Source organism: Anomaloglossus baeobatrachus, chromosome 11 (assembly GCF_048569485.1).
Source record: "Anomaloglossus baeobatrachus isolate aAnoBae1 chromosome 11, aAnoBae1.hap1, whole genome shotgun sequence".
NCBI classification, from domain to species: domain Eukaryota; kingdom Metazoa; phylum Chordata; class Amphibia; order Anura; family Aromobatidae; genus Anomaloglossus; species Anomaloglossus baeobatrachus.
Genome location: NC_134363.1, coordinates 16,071,264 through 16,097,812, shown reverse-complemented (window position 1 = coordinate 16,097,812; position 26,549 = coordinate 16,071,264). Strand labels below are relative to the sequence as shown.

At 40.3% G+C, this 26,549-nt stretch overlaps 2 protein-coding genes across 2 annotated transcripts; both read right to left on the bottom strand.

Annotated features, from left to right (window-relative positions):
- Positions 1 to 1,674: 1,674 nt before the first annotated feature.
- On the bottom strand, positions 1,675 to 11,650 carry LOC142256308 (phospholipase A2 inhibitor and Ly6/PLAUR domain-containing protein-like). Its single transcript, XM_075327924.1, has 5 exons — positions 11,553 to 11,650; positions 4,325 to 4,438; positions 4,092 to 4,238; positions 2,189 to 2,338; positions 1,675 to 1,967 (listed from the first exon to the last, which is right to left on the bottom strand). Exons 1-5 carry the CDS (start codon positions 11,602 to 11,604, stop codon positions 1,852 to 1,854), a joined length of 579 nt encoding a protein of 192 aa, XP_075184039.1. The 5' UTR covers positions 11,605 to 11,650; the 3' UTR covers positions 1,675 to 1,851.
- Positions 11,651 to 18,783: 7,133 nt separating this feature from the next.
- Positions 18,784 to 25,478, bottom strand: LOC142255699 (phospholipase A2 inhibitor and Ly6/PLAUR domain-containing protein-like). Its single transcript, XM_075327148.1, has 5 exons — positions 25,372 to 25,478; positions 21,864 to 21,977; positions 21,629 to 21,775; positions 19,334 to 19,483; positions 18,784 to 19,080 (listed from the first exon to the last, which is right to left on the bottom strand). The coding sequence occupies exons 1-5, from the start codon at positions 25,421 to 25,423 to the stop codon at positions 18,965 to 18,967; spliced, it is 579 nt and encodes a 192-aa protein (XP_075183263.1). The 5' UTR covers positions 25,424 to 25,478; the 3' UTR covers positions 18,784 to 18,964.
- Positions 25,479 to 26,549: the final 1,071 nt, after the last annotated feature.

The following is a 26,549-nucleotide window of genomic DNA, read 5'->3' as shown; positions in this document are numbered from 1 at the left end:
AAGGGAGACTCCGCTTGGAGTAACCCTTGCTTTTATTGTTTTTTAAAAGGAGCCAAGATGAACAGAGCTGGGATCAGGAAAGACTTTGCTACCTACCCCGGTGTCATCCTGGGGACGGTTAATTATGGCGTATTTTTGAATGTGCTTGACGCAAATCTAGCTGTGAAGTGTACAACTGGGGCACAACTGCTGCCACTGAAGGGGTGGGTGTGTGTGGGGCCCAATTTTTGGAAAAAAGGGAGACTCCGCTTGGAGTAACCCTTGCTTGCTGTGTTTTTTAAAAGGAGCCAAGATGAACAGAGCTGGGATCAGGAAAGACTTTGCTACCTACCCCGGTGTCATCCTGGGGACGGTTAAGTATGGCGTATTTTTGAATGTGCTCAATGCAAATCTACCTGTGAAGTGTACAACTGGGGCACAAGTGCTGCCACTGAAGGGGTGAGTGTCTGTGTGGCCCAAATTTTGGAAAAAAGGGAGAATCCGCTTGGAGTAACCCTTGCTTACATTGTTTTTAAAAATGATCCTAGATGAACAGATCTGGGATCAGGAAAGACTTTGCTACCTAACCCGGGGTCATCCTGGGGACGGTTAGCTATGTTGTATTTTTGAATGTGCTTGATGCAAATCTAGCTGTGAAGTGTACAACTGGGGCACAACTGCTGCCACTGAAGGGGTGGGTGTGTGTGGGGCCCAATTTTTGGAAAAAAGGGAGACTCCGCTTGGAGTAACCCTTGCTTGCTGTGTTTTTTAAAAGGAGCCAAGATGAACAGAGCTCGGATCAGGAAAGACTTTGCTACCTACCCCGGTGTCATCCTGGGGACGGTTAAGCATGGCGTATTTTTGAATGTGCTCGATGCAAATCTACCTGTGAAGTGTACAACTGGGGCACAAGTGCTGCCACTGAATGCGTGAGTGTCTGTGTGGCCCAATTTTTGGAAAAAAAGGGAGAATCCGCTTGGAGTCACCTTGCGGTGTTTTACATGATTTTAGAAGGGCGTGCCATGCCTATATCTGTGACTCCTCTTTTTCCTTGTCCTGCTCTTTTGTTTTCACATGAGTATATGTCCTTGTCACTTTCCCATGTGTTTGTGTTGTGTTGTGAGTTGTTTGTCACCTTTTGGACACCTTTGAGGGTGTTTTCTAGGTGTTTTTATGTGTTTGTGAATGCCTGCCATTGTTTCCTATGCGGTTCGAGTTCGGTTCGTCGAACGTTCATCTCTACTCAAACGTGACCCATTTTAAAAGCACAAATAGCACTATTGAGAGTAAGCATTATTTTGGCCCTATTTAAAAGCGCAAATAGCACTTTGTGATACACAATAACGTTCCCCACACTGCACTTCACTATTCTATACTAGTGCTTTCCTTTTCTATCTCATCTCCCTATGAGGAAGCCCCCTGGAGTGTGGAACAAAGGCACACAACCCCTCACAAGACACAGGACAATGAATCCTACTATAGGTCTGATAACATTAGTGGTCATAGAGGCCAACTAATTTGATGCAGTGTTACAACCCCTTCCCCCTTCCAATTGTGTACAGCCTAGTGGCATTAAATGGAAATGCAAGCAAATCTCTAATAAAAAAACACAACAGCGAAATCAAACTAACCAGTGCTTCATGCTGGAAAATGTCCAATTGTCTATACTTTGGGGTCAAATACTCACAGACAGTATTTGGTGAATACTTTTTATTTTAAAGTGTAGAAATAATTCACATGATCATTTATATTACATGAAATGTATCTCTATAAGATTTGTAATGAAGATATTTCAAAGGAAGATAATTGTTATACATTTCTAAAAAATGTATTACTTTATTTTTTTGAAGATGAAGATTTTTCCATTATCTTCTAACAATTAAGTAAAACCCTGTGCATTTCTTTAAACATAATCTTGCTGTCAAAGTTGTATTTGCAGGAATCACGATTAGTACAACCTTTGCCTGAATAATTTGCATCTATCCCATCTGTAAACATAAAAATGACATCATTAGGCAAAAAAACATGAGCACACATTTAACTTTCACTCAATACAGTATTAATTGCACCTGAAAGGAGCTATATACAGAAACAGTAAAATATTGAATTGGATACTATGTTTGAAGATGCTGTGTCTCTTATTTTACATAAATTGGAAAATAATATTTGATTGGAAACTTTTTATAGAACTATAAGAAAGATTGCTCACCTTCATCCCTCACTGTTGCCCTATAGTCCATACATCGGTCCATGGATCCAGTGCAATTGATCTCCTTGTCACTCTTACATTCCTCTAAAGATCCGGGACAGATGGAGAATGGACATTTCACACCATTTTTTGTTAAATTGTTTTTAGGAGCTGAAGAAAAAAGACCAATTATTGTTTAAACTATTGATATCAAGTATGTTCGTTTCTCCCCTATTCGCCCTACCTCATGATCACATGAGGGTAAGCATTGGCCTGAGAGTCATAATAACTGAAGAACCTAGGGGAATACTTTACAGCTGCAGCAGCTGGGAACTCTAGTAAGTTTAAAGGCTCCATTAAAGGCTCTTTCAAGGTCTTTGGGCCTCACAGCTACCAGGTGACCCGGTGGGTGTGAGATTCGGTAACCTTTTAGATTACCGGAGCTCACAGACACCAGGTATCACTGCAGCTGTCAACCAGGTAACTTTAAGGTAGCCTTTATCGAATCCATTAACATTTCTTGACATCTCAGCTGCTGAGACATCTGGAGGCAATGAACTATTACCAGAATTCACAGCCTCCAGGTGTCCCAATTGCTGGAAAATCCAGGAATCTTAAAGGCTCCAATAAAGACTCCTTTAAGGTTTATGGGACTCACAGCTACTGCACTACGGGACTGGTGTGTTTTTGTTTCCTGCAATCCAACAGTCTGGCAATACGGAAGTCAGGTCACTGGAGTTCACACTGCTCCTATCAGTGAACTCAATTGAATCTGCTGCTGGATTTCCGGACTTTCTGATGGCAGGACATGACCACAAAACAGTCTGGCAATCTGGCAGCCAGTTCAAGTGAGTTCACCCCACAGCAGTGGGGGAGCCCTGAGTGAGAACTCTGGTGACCTGACTGTTGGATTGCCGGACTACTGTGTCATTGTGTCTCACAAATTAGAGAAGTGGAAAAATCCAGCAACCATCTTAGAAAAACTCTGAAGCTTTATTGTGAAAAATCCCTAAAAAACATACAGTGGATAAAATCATCAGACAAAGGTACACGTGTTTCAGGCCTAACATACAACTGGCCACTACTCATGGGCCTTTATCATGATTAAGGGCCAGTTCTATGTTAGGCCTGAAATGCATAGACTTTTGTCTACACACTGAGTTTTTTATCCACTGTATGTTTTTTATGGATTTTTCATAATAAAGCTTCAGAGTTTTTCCAAGATGGTTGCTGTCTTTATCCACTTCTCTTATTCATCGCTATTACACCAGGATCTGACCAGATGTGCCTAGCACCAACCACCATTTGGGATACATATAGGTCTAGGTGAGCTGTGATAACATATTCTTTCCTTCTTTCCCCAAATTGGCAGTTCAGAAATCCATCAGTGGGTTCACCGGTGGTGACACCTGGTACTGTGGAAACCCAGCTGTTAACTCCGGTGCCCTGACTAATGCTTCTCAAATCTGGTCCCCTGCTGCCCTCATTATGTCCAAAGAGCTGCAGGGATCATTTGCATTTTCCATCACTGCAGATTCTGGATGTGGCAGAGCCACGATCGTTGTGGGACGTCGTGGGGATTATGTTGGACCTGGGGTATTTTGTGGGTTAATAAAATGATGAAAGAGGGTGCGTGCGTTTTTATTATTAAAAAAAGGATTGTTGTGTGTTTGTGTTTTGTTTCTTTTTAATTACAAGGTTGGTAATGAGTGAGTCTCATAGACACCTCTCCATTACTAACCCAGGGCTTTATGGCAGTTGTGATTTGCTGATATCAACCCTATCAATTACCTTGATTGCCACCACACCAGGGTAATCGGGATGAGCTGGATAAAGCACCACAATTGTCTGACTGAGGCTTTAGAACAAATTTTTGGTAATTAGAGAATGAATCCCTTAAAATTGTTATCAGTCTTATACTTACGATCATATCCCTGTTTGTTGCATAAGTCTCCGATGCAACAATGTGCAAGAAACTTAAATTCCACCTGATCTACCACTCCTGATCCCTCGGCTCCACACAAAGTTTCATTGCTGCAACCTTTAAACATTGCATAATGCTCCTTTCCATCTGTCAAATAGGAAATAGTCATAGCAAAATAAAAATGAGATGGTGAAATGTTCGCTGGTTATAAGGAAGAGCTGAATGGTACTCACAAAGCTTTACGGTTTGGGAGGCGGTCATACAATCAGCTCCAAGGCAGTCAATCTCAATCTCCTTACATATTGTAGAATTGCGGGACCAACACGAATAACATTTATGGGAAAAGACTGAAAGTAAAAAAGACTACCTACTTATATAATGTTAAAACAACGAGAAAGGAATTCAAGTGAAACAATTTATATATTTACTGTCATTTGATTTATTTATAATTGTAGCTAACATTGCGTTCAAGATTCAATATTGATTCTAACTCTTGGCTCAAAAAGATAGTTGAATATGATATGTGCCTAATGTTTGGTTGGATGATTCTTTTTCACTTGAGTGTTATAAATATTATGACTGATAGCTTGCTCACACGAGTGTATAACTCAGATGAATACTATCCAATGTTTTATAGGATAGCCCACTGTCCAGTGTTATACTAGTCGGCAAGGCAGATCTGTGTGTTTTTTCCTATTGCCTATCCAGCATGCTAAAAAACTGGCAGCATTCTGTGAGTGGCTCTACAAATTGGATCATGTGCACCCATTCAGGTCTATGCGTGCATGGAAATCATGGAAATCATCTCACTGCACTTGGATGTCATCCGAGTGCAGACCTATTTACGCCAACACAAATTCCTTATCAATAAAAGGTTTTTCTTATTCTTTATTGAAGTATTAAAGCCAAAACAAAGGGAGACCGAAGATTGGAAACATACATGAAAGCATGGGTGCCTTAACGTGTTTCAGACTTTAAATAAACAAACTAAGTCCTCAGTTATAAGTGGAATCATGACGAAGGACTTAGTTTGTTTTTATTTAAAGTCCGAAACGTGTTAAGAGCACCCATGCTTTAATGTATGTTTCCAATCTTCGGTCTCCCTTTGTTTTGGTTCTAATACTTCAATAAAGAATAAGACAAACTTTTTATCGATAAGGAATTTGTGCTGGATCCTTTCCTTCAATTTTGCTGTTGCTTATCCTATGCTGGCATGGACCTACCAGCGGACCCTTACACCCTAAGGATTTGAGTGGTTTGGCTGGCAGGTGAGCTGAATCTTTTTTCTCTTCCATGTATTTACGCCAACATATACTGTACAATGGAGAAGATGGAGAAACTAAGTTTTTCATCATCTCCTCACTTATAATATGACTCATGAGAAGGAATCATATTAAAGTAAATAACACGTAGTTCACAGTGTAATCAGAGTTTTACTTTAGTGTCATTACCCTAATTGATCAGATTTTCTTGGAAGTGAAAATTAATACTTGTTTGACCACAGGCTACTGTAGCACTGGCTCCCCTAGTATGCTGGCGCTCCTCCACAACCCAATGCTGTGATTCTCCCCTCTTCTCTGCCATTCATGTGTAGTGCAGTACCTGGCTCTTCCCCCCATGGATGCCCATGTTAGTGTTGACTTCTGCTTCCCCCTCTTACCTGCATGACCATCCTCGTATTGTATGGTCCTCAGTTTGCTCCCTTGTGGCCACCCATATGTTTTGTGGTCCTCTGCATCCTTTCATAACCATCCATGTGTAGTGCAGTCCCTGGATTTTTCCCCTAACAGATGCCCACGTGTGTGGTGTTTCAGCTCCTGCCTACACCTCAGGCTTTGCTCATATGGCGGGTGTGCTCCTTAGGCTGGAGGCCAGGAACCCCACGATACATATGCAAGGCCTGGGGCATAGGCAGGAGCAGAAGCAGACACTCACATTGGTATCCATGGTGGGACAAGCGGGGGACCACACTTCAAGTGGATAGCAGGTAAGAGGGGAGAGATACAGCGTTAGGATGTGGAGGAGCACCGGTGTACTGGAGGAGCCAACACTACACTTATAAATTATTCTGCCAAAAAGTTTCTATTTAATGAGTCCTTGTAGCTGTTTTCTGACCACATCAAAGGAGAACTGAGTTTTGAAGTCATCATAAATCAAGTAGTGGAAGCTCAGTAAAGGATAAAGTCATAAACTCCCTCATTCTGCATCCAGAAATCTGCAAGGAAACAAACAAGCACACAGGACTGCTTTACCGTTGCTGGTAAAAAATGGGGGACCCACACCACACTTTTTTCTTAACTTATTTAATTTTTCCCAATTTCCGAGTCAGAGCTGCATCCAGGCATCTTGAATATGAATTTTTCCGACCTCCCAAGCCTTCTAGCTGGACCTGCTTGGAAAAATCCTCAAATTTCCCATTGACATCCATTATATTTGTTACTCAAATCAAGCAGGTCAAAGCATCCAACTAACTCAATTCGAGTAACGAGCATTGAGAAATACTACATGAAACCACCACTGGAATGTAAGGGTTTCTATACATATTATGTATTTGGAGCAGACACTTCTAAGATACATGTGATTTTGCCAATGTTTTTTGCGCATTTTTCTCATTTTTTTCCCATTCCATTGAATCAGTAAAAGAAAAAGCTGAAAAAAATTATCATGCCACAGATTTGCCACTGCTTCAAATTAGCAAAGCAACGAAAAGCAGCATGTCCATGTGATTTTAGAAATCTCATTCACTTTGCTGTAAAATGCAGCTTTTTTGAAGGAAAAATACAACACGTGAAGCATGAACAAGCCCTAAGAAATAGGTCAATCATACATAATAACTAGGGATAATTGAAAATCACAAATATCCGACTTTGCGAATATTCGACGAATAGGTCGCCACTATGTGAATATTCGTTGCTCAATTTAAGGGGTACTTTGCACACTACGACATCGCAGGTGCGATGTCGGTGGGGTCAAATTGAAAGTGACGCACATCTGGCATCGCAGGCGACATTGTAGTGTGTAAAGCCTAGATGATACGATTAACGAGCGCAAAAGCGTCGTAATCATATCATCGGTGCAGCGTCGGCGTAATCCATGATTACGCTGATGCGACGGTCCAATGTTGTTCCTCGTTCCTACATCGCTGTGTGTGAAGCCGCAGGAGCGAGGAACATCTCCTACCGGCATCACCGCGGCTTCCGTAGGATATGCGGAAGGAAGGAGGTGGGCGGGATGTTTACATCCCGCTCATCTCCGCCCCTCCGCTCCTATTGGCCGCCTACCGTGTGACGTCGCAGTGACGCCTTACGACCCGCCCCCTTACTAAGGAGGCGGGTCACCGGCCAGAGCGAAGTCCCAGGACAGGTGAGTCCATGTGAAGCTGCCGTAGCGATAATGTTCAAAAATATCGCAGCTGCGACGGGGGCAGGGACTATCGCGCTCAGCATCGCAGCATTGGTTTGCGATGTTGCAGCGTGCAAAGTACCCCTAAGTCTATGTGAAGCCCATAATAGTTGTCATTCGGCTTTCCCATAGACTTACATTGCCCATCATCGAATATTCGCGAATAGTCGAATAGCGGATACCTATTCGGTGAATATTCGCAAAGTCAGATATTTGTGGGATTCGATCATCCCTAATAATCACTGTAGAGGAAAAGAGTTGAGTTTATATGAGGATAGCACTGGATATTTTTGGGCACATTTCCGAAACTACCATTTTTGCAACTATAATATTACAATTAACAAATATTATCTAATGTCAAAATAACATTTGCCAGAAAAGTGCAAGATCATTAAGACCTTGAATGATATATTATTGTGGATCTATTGAAAATCATTGAGAAACTTTGCTGACACTCCGCAGTGGACTATATGTAAAAGGTGGCCATAAAATAACCTAAGGTGTTTGGAGCCATGTGCAGACTGACCCAATGGACAGAATTGGCTGAAAATTGGTATGTATGCTATTCAATGAATGTGGAAACAGAAGACATCTTAATTTTTTTTTTATGATAACACGTTTTTAGGCAACAGGGTTATTGATTGTCCAGCCAGGGCATGGAGAACTTTCCACACTGTGCTCTATGGGAGCCCCAATTGCCTGCAAATACTGCATGTGTGAAGCCCGGTCGCCCCAGGGACATCAATCCACCTTCAGGGACACCACAGGGTCTTCTTTCGTATATGGCAAAAGGTATGTCAGTTTTTAATTATTTAACATGACTCCACTCACGGCTTGCGGTCAGGGATATGGATGACCGCTACTGCAGATTTTAGGAGCATCTGGGGCTGATGGAGTCTGCAGTCAGATGGTGTGGCCTCCTGTGAGTGAGGCAGGCCCCAAGGCTCAGGTGTGTAGGGTAGTGGGTCCGGGAATAATCCAATCAGAGTCCAACATGTCTTTCAATTGATCTTTACTTAATCTTTGATGCTTACTGAGTGGACCCGGGCGATGCTTTAATCAACCAGGTGAAAACCAGGTATCCTTCAGGCCGGTCTAAGGGTAAGCGCTAACTCGCCTTCCTAGCACTTCTTTGTTCGGATAACCCCTGACTTGAAGTACCGTGGGGTTCATCCAAGGAGTTGCTACTGCCTTTTCTCCCTATTTGGACCGTTTGCTGGCAGCGTGGACCAAGTGTGATGGCTCCAGGCTTGATCCCCTTATGGACCCTCACCTGCAGGTTTAGCAGCTAGTTAAACTGGAGGCTACTCTAGGAACCTGTTCCCCATACGTGCCTAGTCACTGACTCTCTCTAAGTCCTCTTTCTGACTGATTGGCTGGTAATCGTTCTCCCCCGCTAACGGCTACTCCACGCACACAGGGTCTGACTAGTGTGAGCGCGCATCTCCACCTCCTAGCAACCATCACGCTCCACTACCAGACTGGCTCGCTCCACTCCTTTCCTGACAGCTTCTGCACTTTAACCTCCAGCCCCTCCACTACACCCCTTGAAAAGAATTGTAGGCTAGCCTCCTATAGAGAATACCCAAGGGTCCCTTCTAATGGTGTGGGAGACCTGGTGGCTATGTGTCTGTGCGTACACACTTCTTTCCAGCCTTTAGGAATACCTGGCAGCACTGCCCCAGCATGGGTGCAGTACTTAGTGGTGCCTGACCAGGTCAGGGGCGCCACACATGCACTGTTGTTCCCGGCATGGGTGTTCGTGCCTTGCTCCATGATGGCATTGGCAATGTCCTCTGTCCTCATCACTCTCTGTCTGATTTTTATGGTCATTGTTTTTAAAAAATTCCTTTTCTCTTTACTTGTTATCCTCTCGTACAGGGCTTGGTGAGAGCAGCAATCTAAGAAAATCCTCCATATGCGAATGCATACACTTTACATCTATGATGGAATTGTACCTTGTGATCTACGTCCATGATGAAGTTCATTTTAATTGTATTTGAGTGGCCCACTAATAAAATTGTTGTTGTTTTTTTGCAATTTATCTCTTATAATATATTTATGGAGTTTATCATCTGCTGTGGCTATGCAGCATGCAATTTTACCTTGGGATGAGTAATGACTTACTATAATGTATATGGGTGAATGAATGTCCCTTGGAACCTTGTGTGCTGTATTCCCATATCCTTCTTGTGAACGTAATTGGACAGTATTTGTACCTGATCTATATGTTTTTATGTATATACAATAACAACATTATCCTAGATCATTGGTACTGCACAATTTGAATATGCTTTCTTGTTTATGGTGGGTTGCCAGTACTGCTGCCCTCACCTAAGATGGCGCTGGGCAGGCTGATGCCTGCGCGCGCTCTGTGTGTTGGTGTCTGTCCCTCCCCTCCAGTCGGCGCCCAATGAGTGAAGGGATTAGCACACATGTGCAACGTATCTTCCGGAATGCCGGCTGGAGAGGGCGGCATGGCCGTGCAGTGCGCACCAGTAATGGGCCTCAGGTGAGTCCAGCACCATATAATGGTGACCATTCCCCTGTCACAGCACCTCCTGATGAAGCGGGAGTGAAACGCGCGTAGAGGTGCTGGGCAGTGTGGTTCTCCAGGTAGTGGTCTCTTAAATTGGTAAACTGCCTCTGGTAATCTAATGTCCCTGGTCTTCTCCCCTCCTTTTCCTGCTTGGCAGGACTGTATGATGGTTAATGGGGTTATATTGTCCTGTTTTGGTAATTCACATATGGGGAATTCTTATCTAAACATTGTGTCACAGAACCTTGTGTCTATATATGTATGACCTGTAGTGTTTCCTCTGTGTATTATGGCACTGTCACTTTAAAATTGGAAATTACAGCTTTCCTTATTCTTGCCGAATCGTCAGTTTGTAATATCATGCTTGGTATTTCCAATTGATTATATTATATGCTCTTTTTGACCACTCTTAAGGCCGCTTTACAGGCTATGATTTCGCTACAGCGATGTCGTTGGGGTCACGGAATTTATAACGCACATCCGGCCGCTGTAGCAATCTCGTGTGTGACTCTTATGAGCGATTTTGAATTGTTCCAAAAACGTTCAAAATCGCTCATCGGTGACATGCCGCCCTCCTCCCAATTATCGTTGCTGATATTTGGGCGATGTATTTCGTCGTTCCTGCGGCAGCACACATCGCTCCGTGTGACACTGCAGGAACAAGTTACCTCACCTTATCTGCGTCCCGCCAGCAATGAGGAAGGAAGGAGGTGGGCGGGATGTTCGTCCCACTCTTCTCCGCCCCTCCGCTTCTATTGGGCGGCCGCTTAGTGATGTTGCTGTGACGCCAAACGGACCACCCCCTTAGAAAGGAGGCGGTACATCGGTCACAGCGACGTCGCTATGCAGATAAGTACGTGTGACGGGTGTGCGCGATTTTGTGCGCGACGGGCAGCGATATGCCTGTGTTGCACAAACGATGAGGGTGGGTAGTACGCTAGGGATATCGGTACCGATATCGCAGCGTGTAAAGCCCACGTTATGCACTAGCTTATTTACCAGACTTCTCCAGGATTTTTTTCTGTGTTTTTAAGGAGTAAAAACTTTTAACTCTGTCTTTTGATACCCATCTCTGATCATGTGAGGAATGTATGATGTTTGTCAGTATTATGTCAATAAATTTGTAATTTTTGGGATTTATTTGTGTATTCTTTGATATATTTATATCATAATGCAGGTCTAATGAAGGTTTAATATATTTGGTTTGGTACATATGCATATATAATATGGATCTCTATTTCCGTTTTTGGATTTATGTCCTCCACAACCTCTCTGCTTACCGGTTGTCGGCTGAACACTCAGTAACCCTTTTTCCTCAAAATATGTCATCATCTATTTCAGTGAAGTTTTGGTATAAATTTTTTTTTTAAGATGCGTTCCATTTCCCCATGCCTTGAATAGCATACATACCAGTTTTCAGCCAATTCTGTTCACTGGGTCAATCTGCACACAGCTCCAAACACCTTAGGTTATTTTATGGCCACCTTGTATATGCTGTGAAGTGTCTACATTAGTCTTACCTGAGCCAATCGAAGCAGAGATCAGGCAAAGTAAAGCCACCAGGTTCTTCATTGTGGATGATTGGGCGTCTTCTCGGATTCTCTTCTGCTCGTCCTGTTGTCTGTACACAGGGATCATATAAATACTATTTTGAAAAGTATACAAACTATTGTATCATGGGATAGATGACATCACTCCTATAACACAATGGCATGCCACGTGTTCCAAATATCCTTGGCAAAATAGTTTCCTTTAAGCAAAATTTAAGCTTTTTCAGGTAAGGTTCTGGATAAATAGAAGAACGAATGACTCATATTAAAAGTAATTTATCCGAATCTGTCAATTTGTTCTTGCCAAAAATATAATGTTTATTTTTTTTAAATATGTAAATAAACTGTATTTACCTTCCCCGAGGAATATTGAATTGATTAATGTATTTGGTGTGCACACGTTTCTTATTGTTTGGTTTTCCTAAAATAATACCTAACACTGCATATAATATTTATTCTCAATACTGTTTTCATTTACAGTATTTATAGCTGATCTCTTTGGGGCTTGGATCCACGTGTTTCTGAGAAATTTCTGGATTAAAAATAGAGTTAAAATTAATAATTGAGGCCATCTGTGGCAACTACTAGACTTCAATATTAAAAGCTCCATGAACAGATATGAGGCATAAGGGGGCTTTACACGCAACAACATCCCTAACGAGATGTCGTTGGGGTGACGGAATTCGTGATGGACATCCGGCCTCGTTAGTGACGTCGTTGTATGTGAAACGTAAGAACAACCGCTAACGATCATAAAAACTCACATTATTGTTAATCGTTGACACGTCGTTCTAAACCCAAATATCGTTGCTGCTGCTGGATGCAAGTTGTTCGTCGTTCCTGCGGCAGCACACATCGCAATGTGTGACACCCCAGGAACGAGGAACAACACCGTACCTGCATCCTCCTGCAACGAGGTGGGCGTCACTTTCTTTCGGCCGCTCTCCGCCCCTCCACTTCTATTGGACAGCTGCCGTGTGACGTCGCTGTGACGCTGGATGAACTGACCCCGTAGAAAGGAGGCGGTTCGCCGGCCACAGCGACGTCGCTAGGCAGGTAAGTCCGTGTGACGGGGACTAATGATATTGTGCGCAACGGTGATTTTCCCATGACGCACAAACTATGGGGGCGGGTGCTTTCACAAGCGACATCACTAGCGATGTCGCTGCATGTAAAGCAGCCTATAGAACTGTTCATACAAGTGAAAACACCATGAAATAAGAATATAAAATATATACTTATTTAAAAAAAATCTCTTTTTTTTAAAAAAAAATTCTCTATACAATTCTAAACAAAACAGTTCTCAAGCAAAGAGCCATACAAGTAAATACAAGTAAATACTGGTCTAGCCTTGGTACAGCTAAGCCATTATCAGCACTTACTCATAAATTATCAAAACAAGAAGAGCCAGAGTATTAGTGCAAAAAGGGATACAATTTTATTGAAAAACTCACAAACAGTGATAAAAAAAACATTAAAAGCAACTACTTAGTGACATGGGGTGTGTCATAAGATTGGAAAGAGACTGGCAGGGTCCCCTGTTAGAAATGCATGATAAGTATCCTACCTGTCCCAAACACAGCATAATACCCAGGTTTCTAAATAAGGGGGAGGAGAGAAAGATCTACATATAAACCATCATACAAAAGGGTTGTAGGATCTTCTCGAAACGCGCGTCAGTGTTTCTAAGATCCATTTCTGGGGGTTCTGTCATGCCATTTGAATATGCTTCTACTGTGGCTCCCTTGAACTAGCACTTTAGGTAACTATGGGGTTTTTTTTCATTTTATTTTGATACTTCTCCACCTACAACTCTCTTGTTTTGATTTATATACAATTTTATCATATTAGTTACTGGGAACAAAAGGTGCTAAGAAGATAGGATAACTGTAAGAAAACAAGGACGGGTAAATAAACAACAGAGGGACCACAAAAGGCAATAATTAAAACTCCATCCAATGACCAATTAATAAATATGGAATAAAACCACAAAGTTTAAATTATAATTAAATGCAGTGCATATTACAAAAAGTGAACTCCTGTGTCAAGTGTCAGTATTAGAAATAAAGTACAATAGTGCTCAATTGAATATCTGATATAAAGGCATTGCACCGGAGGTCCCAATATAAAATAAATGATAGGACTAGTAAATATCTAAGGCAGGGTCCATGAGACTCGTCAGCCCTCAGCTCAACGCATGTTTCGTTTAACGTTAGACTTCCTCCTTTGAGGAATTCTGGTGTTTTTAATGTTTTACTCTTTACCATTAGTGATGAATAGTGATGGGCGAATGCGCAGTTATTCGAGGTTTGGGGGACTAACCGGATTTTTTATAAAAATTGGGTCTGGCCTTGAATTGATCCCGGATATCTGGCTGGATGCTGGTCCGCATATGCATCTATGGGGACCAGAATCTGGTGCATAAAATGGCTGGTAGAAGGGATAGGAGGATTAGAGCATTTACCTTCATGATTTCCCAGAAAAATGCTCGGGTTCCCCATTGACATTGATTAGGTTTGTTATTCATGATGAATACTAGAATTGTACTATGTATTTGGTACTAATTATCTGAACTCGAATATTTTTGTATTCGCTCATCACTATTTACCACGTTTATTATATGGGCTAATTCATTTTAAGTTTTCATAAATTGGAATTTTATGGCACAGCAATACAAAATATTTGTTTATATGTAAACATATATACCGCATTACAAGTCACTATACAAATTGGATTTAAGTTTCATAAAGATGTATAACTTTCTTTTTTTTAGAATAAGCTCATGGATAGAGATGAGTGAACCTGAGGTTCGAGGTTCGTGTTCGGAAACCGACTCACAAAAAACAAGATTTGGGTTCGAAGTTCATGTGAGTCATAAGTGCAAACCACTCAAGCGAGCAGCCTTGTGCTTGGATATGATGAAGCTCAGCCCTGTTTGAGTTGCATGCATTGTTTGAATGGCTCACATTTGGGATAAAGTCAGCATGATCAGATGTAGTGTGCACACAAAAACAAACCAAATTTTTTTTTAAAAAAACACTGCCCCCCTCCCCCGGAAATGTTTTGCTTATGGATTGCTGCATATGGGCGGAGAAACAAACTGCCCAATTACTGACTTCTATTGAGGGTCGGTTTAAGGCAGGGTCACAAACCAAACTTTATCTAAGGTTTGAATGTACTTGGCGAACCGAACGTCCAATGGTTCACTCATCTCTACTTATGGACGGTTTTGTGTCTCAGGCCTTTGAATAGCTAAAATCAATCTCAAACACCTGTGATAATTAGTTTCCTAGCTAAGCCCAATTAAATGAAAACTACTTAAGAAGCACATTCCCCATTATTACGCAGCTACAGGTTTCTAGCAATATGGGAAAGAAAAATGGATCTATCTGCTGCCAAAAAGCATCAAATAGTACAATGCTTTAGAAAAGGTATCAATACATTAGCTATGAAATGAAAACTTAAGTGGGATCATTGTACTGTGAGTCATCTGTGGCCAATTCACATCAAAGCTGGATTTGTGCAGATAAAAGCATAATAAGGAAGGGTTCTGCTAGTAAATATGGGGGCAATAGATGCATTGGTCATCTCCATACCAGCAATCCTCTACTTCTTAGCCTACCAATATGATTCTGAATCTAATATTCTTAAATGTTATACTTTACCTAATTATACTTTATTCTTATGATATATTGTACATTATAGTCTCAATATATGGATTTAAATTTGGATTAAATATTACCCTCAGACTTCTTATAGAGGAATAATTTATTTTCTCTTCATTTCATGGCTTACCTCCTATTCCATTTATTTTTCTTAATTTTTTTTCTATTGCAGAAAGCTGAGTGTATAGGCCCTGTCACACCCAGAGAAAAATCTTTGGCAGATCTGTAGTTGCAGTGAAATCATGGACATATTGTTCCATTTGTACACAGTCACAAACCTGGCACTGATTGTCCACAATTTTACTGCAACCACAGATCTGCTGCAGATTTATCTTTGTGTGTGACAGGGCCTTGTGTGTGTGTGTGTGTGTGTGAGTGTGTGTGTGTGTGTGTGTGTGTCTGTCCGCTACAGGAATCCACACTGTAGTCGCATTTACAATCACAACATTTTGCACAGAAAACCCATGTAACTCAGGGAACGTCGTAGACTATGTTTTGACGGGAAAATGTAACCCAACGCTTTACAGTTATTCACCAAAAAACCTGCTTACATTAAAGTCAATGGAGCTGGGAGCTACAGGTCATTAATAGGAGCTGATTCATGAGACACACACAAAGACACACAGACAGAGACAGACAGAGAGAAAGACAGACAGTGAATAAGACAGAGACAGACATGCACAGATGGACAGGAAGACAGAAAAATAGACATACAGGGAAAGAGGTAGACAGACAGGGAACAAGGCAGACAGAAAGAGACAAACACAGACAGACAGAGAGGGAGACAGACAGACAGAGTCAGACAGACAGAGTCAGACAGACTGAGAGTCAGACAGAGACAGACAGACAGACAGACAGACAGTGCAAACAGGGAAATAGACAGAGACAGACAGAGACAGACAGGAAACGAGGCAGACAGACAGAGAAAGACAGACAGATATAGAAAGGGAAAGAGGCAGACAGAGAGAGGTAGAGAGTGAAATAGACAGACAGGGAAAGAGACAGACAGAAGGGAAAGAGACAGACAGACTGACAGACAGGAAAAGAAACAGGCACACAGAGACAGACAGAGACAGAGGCAGACAAGGAAAAAGATAGATAGATTTATAGATAGAGACAGACAGGGAAAGAGACAGACAGGGAAAGAGACAGACAGGGAAAGAGACAGACAGAGAAACAGACAGACACAGAAAGACACAGACAGAGAGATAGAGAGAGACAGACAGAGAGGAAAAGAGAGAGAGTGAGAAAGAGAGTGGGAGAGAGACAGAGAGATACTTTGTTACTGTCCCGGGCAACGCCAGATACTACAGCTAGTATTTAATATAACTAGCTTTGATTCCATCTCATGTTGTACCCCTCATAGTATAATTTCTAATTTGCTCTGTATTGGGTTTGGCCTTGCAATATCCATTGTTATGCTATACCTATTGTAACTCTGTAATATTGGATTGTACTTACACAGATTGTATTTCTCTAATTTTATGTAATAACTTTCAAATAGTTTTGACATTTAAGTACAGAAAAAAAAATAATCGATTTGTGTAGGGAATATAGGGGGCATGCTCTGTGAGACTGTGCAGGGATAGACAGAATGAAAGGAATATGATTTGTGTCAATTACATATTGATAACAGTGTAAGACTGCTTTATAATAAAGGAGATACCTTTCTTTTTAACCCTTTCTTCTCATGACAATAAGCTGAGAAACAATCTTTACACAGCAGGAAATGTCACCCTGCTGTGAGAGAAATATTGATGGCAATATATAAAACAATTTTTTAATAATAGATTTCCTTTTGTTGTTTGCTGTAAAAATAAATATAAAAAATGTAATATATCTTATAAGAGAAATATGCATTTTTCTCCACTTATGAGCCACTTCTTCTTCTCCCCTTTCCTCATGAACTCCTCAGTAGGTTGAAGAATGTAGCATCCGGTCCTAGTCCCAGTGCGGCACCCCCACATTCCTCAGCTCCCAGGGTCACCACTCTCCTCACCTGCCTGGCGGCTTCACATGCTCCTCTCCTGCCCCGGGATCTGCCACAGCCTCCTCTTGCCTCCAAGCCATGTGCAGGCCTTCTGTGAGTGCACAAAGGGTGTGTGTGTGGCCTCACCCTCTTTCTTAGAGGGCCAGTGTGTCATTACCCAGAACTGCTTACTGAGGTCATCCACTATCCTAAAAGTATTTAAGTCGGCCTCCCTATAGAGGAGACACCTGAGCAAAGTTGCCTATTAGTTAGTGTGTTGCAATTTCTCAGGTCCCATTACGCTACTGTGTCTAGTTATGCTTGTTGTGTTCTCGTATCAGTCTCATGTTCCAGACCTGTCTCTCATCCTAGAGCCTGCTCACTACTACCACTTCTGTGCTGCCACATCTGAGACACCACCTCTTTGCTACCATGTCTGAGTCACCACCTCTGTGCTGCCACGGCTGAGCCACCACTTCCATGCTGCCACATCTGAGCAACCACCTCGGTGCTGTCAATTTTGACTTACCATCCCCATGCTGCCACATCCCAGCACACCAGCACCGGACATTAAGATACTTTCCAGTCCGTAAGAGCTGACCTCCACTGGTTCTTGGCAGTTGTGCATTTAGGACCCGTTGGGCTGTGCCAGACAATCCCTGTATAGGGGTTTGCTATTGGTTAGCTCCTCCAGGGGAGTCCTGTGTATGGACCAGTGGTCCACTCCCAGACGCTCGCTGCCTCTCGGCAACCGTAACAGAGAAACTGGTAGAATCTGTTTGGTCATACAGAATGGACAATCAATTCTTGAGGGTCAGATTACAGCTGACTATTGAATTCTATGATAACTGGATTAATGATAATGCTGATAAGTACAGTTAAATAATGTAATCTATGCTTTTGCTGCTTTTCAGAAAATCTTTTATGTCAGCCAAGAGCATCAGTCACAGATGGACTGCTCAGTATTGTTACATAATGTTGCCTATGCTGCTCCTTCGCAATATTTACACACATGGAGAAATTACAGCATACATTTTTCGTGTTTGTGTGCATTTATGGGAAAGTTCTTAGAAATCAGTCTCCACTCACTAGTTTAAAGAGAAATAAATACTATAGACAGAGCCTGCAATTGGACAACTGGAGGATATTGAGACCACATAGGATTAGAGAAATAAATACTATAGATAGAGCCTGCAATTGGACAACTGGAGGATATTGAGACCACACAACATTAGAGAAATAAATACTATAGATCAATCCTGCAATTGGACAACTGGAGGATATTGAGACCACACAGCATTAGAGAAATAAATACTATACATAGAGTCTGCAATCGGACAACTGGAGGATATCGAGACCACATAGCATTAGAGAAATAAATACTATACATAGAGTCTGCAATCGGACAACTGGAGGATATCGAGACCACATAGCATTAGAGAAATAAATACTATACATAGAGTCTGCAATCGAACAACTGGAGGATATTGAGACCACATAGCATTGGAGAAATAAATACTATAGAGTCTGCAATCGGATAACTGGAGGATATCAAGACCACACAGCATTTAGTGACTACTTTTAATTTTTATTTTAAAGTGTACAAATAATCACATGATCATGTAAATCTTATACATTGTATCCCTCTATAATAATTGTAAGTAAGACAAATCAAAAGAGATAATTTGTAATTGAATTGATAATTTAATTAGTTTACGTATTGAGGATTCCTTGAGAATATTTTAATTCTAGCACTTAAGTAACACCCTGTGTGTTTCTTCAGTGAGAATCTGGCTGGCAAAGTTGTATTCACAGGCAACAGAATTAGTACAACCTTTGCCAGAATATTTTCTCTCTTTCCCATCTGTAAACATAAAAATGACATTATTAGGTAAAGGGAAACTTGTGCGCATATTTGTTTTCAATTAATACAGTACAACTTGGACCTAAAAGGTTCCAAATCATAAATATACATAAAAACTGTGTACACAATTAAACATTTAATGTTAGAATATATGTGAAGTTGCTGTAGTTTTTTTTTTTTACATGCATTGGAGCGAAATAAAAAAGATTTGGTTGAAAAAATATTTATACGTCTTTAAGAAATATGTGCTTACATGGATCCCTCGCTGTACCCCTATAGTCTAGACATCGGTCCATGGATCCAGTGCAGTTGACCTCCTTTTCACTCTTACATTCCTCTAAAGTCCCGGGACACATGGACAATGGACATTTTACACCATTTGTTGTTAAATTGTCTTCAGGAGCTAGAGAATACAAGACCATTTATTATTTTTTTTTAAATATTAATATCAGTCACAGTATCGACATGGACCAGGGCTACATAGAATCAACAAAATGAAGAAATCCAGCAGAACCAGCAGTTAAAAATGAATGAAAGCTTCTTCTTTATTGGAACATAAGAACAAAAATCCTCACAGGTACTGGCACCTTCAAATATGAAGCAAAAGGAATATCAACCGACGCGTTTCGACATTGAGAATGTCTTAATCATGGACCATCTCAAACTAGCAAATTCTATAAAAAAAGAAAAATTCCTCCTACATTACAAATCAGCTGCATTATGATTTACCACTCCTTTAACTCCTGGAGAAAAATACTCCACACTGTATATACATAGCTTTAAAATATCAAAGATGAAAACACATAAAAATACAACATAGTATAGCAGAGAGAGAAAAAAACATAAAAAACACAAAAACCTTACAAAAAATTTATATTAAAACTTCCACCACAAAAAAAATCACCCACAAAAAACAAAACAACACAAAAAATCTTAAGAAAAAAACAAACATCTTGCAAAAAAACACAAAAAACCTCAAAACCTTACGAGACAATAACAAAACAAAAAAACCTTACAAAAACCTCCAAACATCTTACAGAAAATAATAAATAAACCCCCCCAAAGAAAACACCCACAAAGAAAACAAAAAAAAACCAAAACGAAAAAAAAGAAACACTTTACAAAAAACCCTCCAAAAAAACCAAAAACCTTACGAGATAATAACAAAACACAAGAACCTTACAAAGCCCCCCAAACATCTTAGAAAAAATGATAACTCAAAATCTACTCCCCAAAAAAACACAAATAAAACAAAACAGACCTTACAAAAAAAAACCTTATTAAAAAAATCACAAAAATCTTACAAACCCCCCATACAATTTACAACAAATAATAACTAATAACCTCCCCGCCAAAAAAAATCCACATATAAAACAAAAAAAACCCAAAACTTTAAAAACCCCAAATACCTTACAAAAAAACAGAAAATCCCCAAAACCTTACAGAAAAATATCAAAACACAACAACCTTACAAAAAAACCTCTTGAAACATAAAATCTGACACTTTTATTTCCTTTTACCTCTCTATTCCTACCAATAGGATTCTATTTTTTGTTTTGAGGGTTTTTTGTAAGTTTTTTGTGTTTTTTTTGTATGGTGTTTGTTTTTTTCCAATAGGTTTTTTTTTATAGGTCTTTCTTCTTTGTTTTCTTTGTGGGTGTTTTTTCGGGGAGGAGGTTTTATTTATTTTTTTTGCATGGTGTTTGTTTTTTTTTCCTACAGGTTTTTTGTTTGTTTTTTTGTGGGTGTTTTTTTGGCGAGGGGGTTTTTATTTATTTTTTCGTATGGTGTTGTTTTTTTTCCTACAGGTTTTTTGTTTGTTTTCTTTGTGGGTGTTTTTTTGGGGGGAGGTTTTTATTTATTATTTTTTGTACAGTGTGCAGTTTTTTTAAGGTTTTTTATTTTTTGCGGGTTTTTTCTCTCTCTCTCTTTCTGCCTTACTATTTTGTATTTTTATTGTTATGTATTTTAACCTTTATTTGATATTTTAAAGCTATGTATATACAGTATAGTGTATAATATTTTTGGCAGGGGTTAAAAGTGTGGTTAACTCATGATGCAGATGATTTGCAACGTGGGAGGAACTTTTTCCTCTTTTTATAGAAGTTTGCTGGCTTGAGATGGTCCATGATTAAGTCATTCACAATGTCGAAACGCTTCGGTTGATATTCCTTTTTGACAGTGCCAGTACCTGTGAGGATTTTTATTATGTTCCAATAAAGAAGTTTCTATTCATGTTTACCTACTGGTTCCGGTGGATCTCTTCAGTTTATTGATCACCCCATGATTACATGCCATCCATATGCTCTTCATTGTCTACATTTTAATTGGAAAAACGTATCTATTATTTGTTAAACATGAGAATCATGGAAAACTGATGGTAATATTGACAGAATGTCTAAATAATGATGGAAATCTGATTCAAAGAACGGCTGAATCTCAGTTCATTTTTTGGCTATTTGGAAATCCCTAATGTCTCAATGAGGCCATAGACTGAGGTTTCGAACAATAGTTAATCCCTTATAACTACACACATTGTGACACTTACATTGATATGTTTGATTGTTGCACAAGTGTCCATTGCAGCAATGTGATTCAAATAGAAATTTAGTATTTTCCGCCGTTGCTGAGCCATTCATTCCACACATAGTTTCATTAGCACAACCTTTTAACATTGACTTAAACTCATATCCATCTGTAAAACAATAAGTAGAAATTGCAAAGCTAGAAATAACATGAAGGTACTGGCTGTCTGATAAAAGGAATAAATAGGTTGTACCCACCAAGTTTAAAGTATTGGCAGACGGTCATACATCGATCTCCAAGACATTCAGTCTCAGACACGTCACATGTTGTAGAGTTGCGAGACCAACACGAGTGACATTTATAGGAAAAGACTGGAAAAAAAAGAAGACAATTCACAAGATTTTCATTCAAATGCTGAATATATTGATTATGATGATAAGTTATGTACACTTCTCACAAAAAGTTAGGGATATTTGGCTTTCGGGTGAAATTTCAGAAGGATCCTAAAATGCTTTTTTATGCATGAGAGGACACACACAAGCTAGGGACCCCAACGTAGAGAAATACTTTGGCGTAGTGTTGGGGCTCTGGTGCATTGATGAATTCAGTAGCTATATTTCTCTTTATTCATATGTTCATGGCAGTAATGCAGATTCCATTTTCATATTTTCACTCTTGCATATAGCTATTGGATTTTTCATGTCAGTACTCACACAGCAGTTTCTGCTTTTCATATATTCCCCCTACATAGTCACTGGTGTGCATACCTTATCTCCATATAGTGTAGATTTTTTTAGTTTTTTTCACCCAGTTCAGACTCAGAATTGGTGTTCCAGACATTATTTCTTAAATGATGGTAGAGACACCAAGGAGAGTACTTTGCATCAGACACTGTTGGCACCAGAAGAGCCTTTGGTGATGGTGGTGTTTTAGTGTGGGCAGATGTGCCTAGTCTCTTCAGAATGGCCCTAAACAATTTGAATGTTACAGTGACAAGCCCCTAATACATGAATAACATCATTAATACAGTCATTGTGCCTCTGCATGAAGAAGAGCCCTGATTTCATCTTCATGGAGGACAATGCTAATGCTCAATAAGATTGCATTATTAGGGAGTGGCTGCTGGAGCATTCTGTACCTCAAATGAAGGGGCCTGTACTTTCTCCAGAAATCCTATGGGATCAGCTAAGTCGCCATGTAGGGGCTCATAACTCTGTATCCTAAAACTTCAATGACCTGAGGGCTTCCAACAGACAATATCTCCACTTATGAACAGCTTGAAATGTCATTGACAAGCAGTAATTGATACTCAAGGTCACATGATAAGTCATTGAGACATTGACATTTTTGGGGGACTACCCACCACTGTTGTTGGCTTTTCTTTCAATATATTTTTGATATGAATAAATCACTATTGCATGCTTTTACTTAAATACCCTACTATCATTATAAAATATCACTGTTGCAAAAATATTTACATTTTATATAAATATCACCCGAAAGCCAAATATTCCTAACTTTTTGTGATTAATGTATGTTTCATCACTATAGCCAGCAAGAGTTGGACATTGGTCATTGTTAACTTTGCTACATTAATTCCACAATGACTTAGATTATTGGCTCATAAAAGTCTTCTTTCTATAGTTAAGAAAAATTTTTTGAGTGGAAATTAAATCTACCATATTTTTCGGATTATAAGATATACTTTTCCTCCCAAAAATTTAGGAGGAAAATGAAGGTGCATTTTATAATCCAAATGAAGGTCAGGGGTGGTGTAGAGGGGTCACAGGAGGCAGGGGCAATGATGCGGGCTGTCCATTGCTCTGTGAGGGCTGTGGGTGCAACGCTCTGCTATAGGTGGTGAGGCAGAGGCCATCCTTCCTGAAGACGTTGGCAGATCAGGCTTCAAATAATGATGCCCGGAGTCGGCATGTGAGCAGATGGAGCTCTCGGCTCAAGGTCTCATCGGCACATGTGCTGCTTCCGGCTCATTAGGAAAATTGCTTCCAGAAGTGTCAAGTGCGCAGATAAGAGCTCAGCTTGTCATTGAACCGAGAGCTCAATTTCACACGCTTTTCACACTCGCCGACTCTGGGCGCCATTTCTTTGCATTCCGCACCGCAAACAGGCTGGATGCTTTCTCTGCCTCACAGTACTGCTGAACATTTGGGACACCCACAGCATTGCCCTACTCCACCATTACCCCTGCCTCCTGTGACCGCTGCTTCACCACCGCTGTCCCCTACTGATAAGACCACCGGATTATAAGACCTTTTTTCTCTCTAAATTTGGGGTGTGCCATATAATCCGGTGTGTCTTATAAAACAAAAAATGCGGTACTTAAATTTTTGCAAAAATATGTATTCTCCAGAATACAGATTTTTTTTAAATTCGCTTTGTGGGAAAACAGCAAAGTATTAGGCTGCCATTGTGTTGTCCTTTAGACGACTGACAAATGGTAAAAAAAACCCTAATATTCATCTCATCACTCATCTCTGCATACACTCCCAACTGCCGGCTGCCCCGACTGGTCCTCAAGGATTCTATTCTATTCTATTTTGTAGACTGTGAGCCCTCGTGGGCAGGGACCTCTCTCCTCCTGTACCTGTTTGTGTCTTGTATTGGTTCTGATTATTGTACTTGTCCCTATTATGTACACCCCTTTCACATGTAAAGCGCCATGGAATTGATGGCGCTATAATAATAAATAATAATAATAATATTTTCTGACATTGTGTGCCACATTTCTGACCTTGTCTCTATTGGCTAGGATTCTGGGCCATGTCCAGAATTCAAAGGTCACTGTGCAACATAAAGTTGCGGTGGATATCTGTGATGTCATGAGTCGCAAACTTACAACATGCAGAGATGTTCAAGGTCTGGCCATAGCCAGAAGTCCTTGCAAATAGTGTGGTCAGATGAGGCCAGAGATGTAGCACACAATGCCAGGAAAAAAGAGTATCATTTAGACCTCCTAATTTTGAGAATAATGGGTTAATCTTGTAGGATAAAGAATAACTTCTTTAAACCAAAACCAACAAACTATATAAAATGGGTCAATTTAAGGAGGAAGGAGTTGAATTTAGTCTGGGATCACAATATCATATTGCCTCTCACGTGCAAGATCAAAAGTGAGGAGAAGAAAATGTTGGGTCCTATTTTCCCAATAATAATTTTATTTCTTAGATTTATGGTCCAATGCCACCATATTTCCAAGAAAAATGCAAGATCTGAAAGAATATGAGCTTAAAAGGTTCGTCCTGGACTTTAACATTGATGACCTATCTTTACCCCCACCAATCTTGAATGTGTGAAAAGTGGAGGTGCAATACCTGGCACCCTTGCTAATCAGTGGTTCCTGATACTGGCATATGTACTTAGATGTGAAACAAAGATCCATAAATGAAATAATGACCAGGGCTGCACTATCACCCCCAATTTATTCAAATAGGAAGCAGATACCCAGTACCCAGCTGCAGCCTTTATGCAGTTGACATAGCTGTGAAGCTCCACAACTGAGTAGTGCCAGCTGCCACTTTTATGGGGAACATCTGATCGGCAAGGATGCCAAGTATTACATGCCCACTAATCAGACATTGATGAGATATTCTAAGGGTAAGGCCATCAATACTAAAGTACTGGACAATACCTTTAATAGTAGTATGCAGAACTATTGAAAATCATTGAGGAACATATCAGTAAAGCTAGCAGACACTCCACAGTGTACTGTGTGTATATGCTGTGAAGTGTCTAGATTAGTCCTACCTGAGATGACAATAGCAGAGATGACGCAAAGCAATATGACCAGGTTCTTCATTGTGGATGAATTGGTGGCTTCTCGGGTTCTCTTCTGCTCATTCTGTCATCCGTTCCTAGGGATCATATAAATACTCTTTGGAATGGTAAAGAAACTATTGTATCACGGGATGGATGATATCACTGCTCTAACCCCATGGCACATCACATATTGCTAGCATCCCTGGCAGGACAGTTTCTTCTCCAAACATTTATGTTTTCTCTAGGTAAGCTTCTCAAGCAATTAATAATGAATTGATTACCTAATTTATAAGGAATCATCAGTGTATCTGTCAACGTGTTCTTCCCAAAATGAGCATGTTTAATTATCTCAAAACATCTCAAGAACATGTATTTACCTTCCCTGAGGAAGTTTGGGTGGATATGTCTTGTTGGTGTAGTCAAGATTCTAACTATTTGTTTCTCCTTCAGGTGTCTAAAGTACATTTCCAACACTGGACACCATATTTTTTCTTTGTCCAAGTCTCATTAACCCTGCTGTTCTGTTCGGGTCCTTAGGACCAAAAAAAAAATTTGAGACCCTACTTATTATTTATTATGCGGATCTGAAACTTGTGACTTTTCCTCATTTCATGGGTTCTTACTATGAGTGTTGTTTCTTGTGTTTTTTGTGTTACAGTTGTACTTTTTGGGGCAATATGACCCAATAACATTTTATACTGTTCAACAGGACACTAATTATTTCTAAACAACCTCTACTCAAAATAATATGTATTGCAAAGTGTGCACAGTACCAACATTCCAAACTGTACTATTGAAAAATGAGATTTTTGGCAAAAAATTGCAATTTTTCGAGCTACCCTGCCAAGTCACGGCAAATCTCTTTGGGGCAGTCCTACAGTAAAATATTTTTATTTAAAGTGTGCCATGCGGCCTCACATATGCAAAAATAGAACTGCACAGCCTGTACCTAGTGCTTTTTAGTCCTGTCTCCATGACTGATTCATGGTTGTGGGCAGGACAGGCCAAAGCACATGCTGCTTGGAATAAATAGCCACTAAGTATTTCTGCCTGCAAAATGTATTCGTTTTCTTGTGTACTTCATCTCATTATTCAAAAGGGTGGAGGTTTCGCTGTTCTGATCAGTAAGCAAGTATTCATCCAGTCGTTTCACTTTCAAGACTGTG

Excerpts from the sequence above, each read along its gene's own strand:
- LOC142256308 (XM_075327924.1), bottom strand. The coding sequence starts at position 11,604 with ATGAAGAACCTGGTGGCTTTACTTTGCCTGATCTCTGCTTCGATTGGC. Across the intron at positions 2,339-4,091 it reads CAACAAACAGGGATATGATC|CTCCTAAAAACAATTTAACA; the intron begins GTAAGTATAAGA and ends TTTTTTCTTCAG. Across the intron at positions 1,968-2,188 it reads GGCAACAGTGAGGGATGAAG|ATGGGATAGATGCAAATTAT; the intron begins GTGAGCAATCTT and ends TTATGTTTACAG.
- LOC142255699 (XM_075327148.1), bottom strand. The coding sequence starts at position 25,423 with ATGAAGAACCTGGTCATATTGCTTTGCGTCATCTCTGCTATTGTCATC. Across the intron at positions 21,978-25,371 it reads CTCTGCTATTGTCATCTCAG|TCTTTTCCTATAAATGTCAC; the intron begins GTAGGACTAATC and ends TTTTTTTTCCAG. Across the intron at positions 19,484-21,628 it reads CAACAATCAAACATATCAAT|CTCCTGAAGACAATTTAACA; the intron begins GTAAGTGTCACA and ends TGTATTCTCTAG.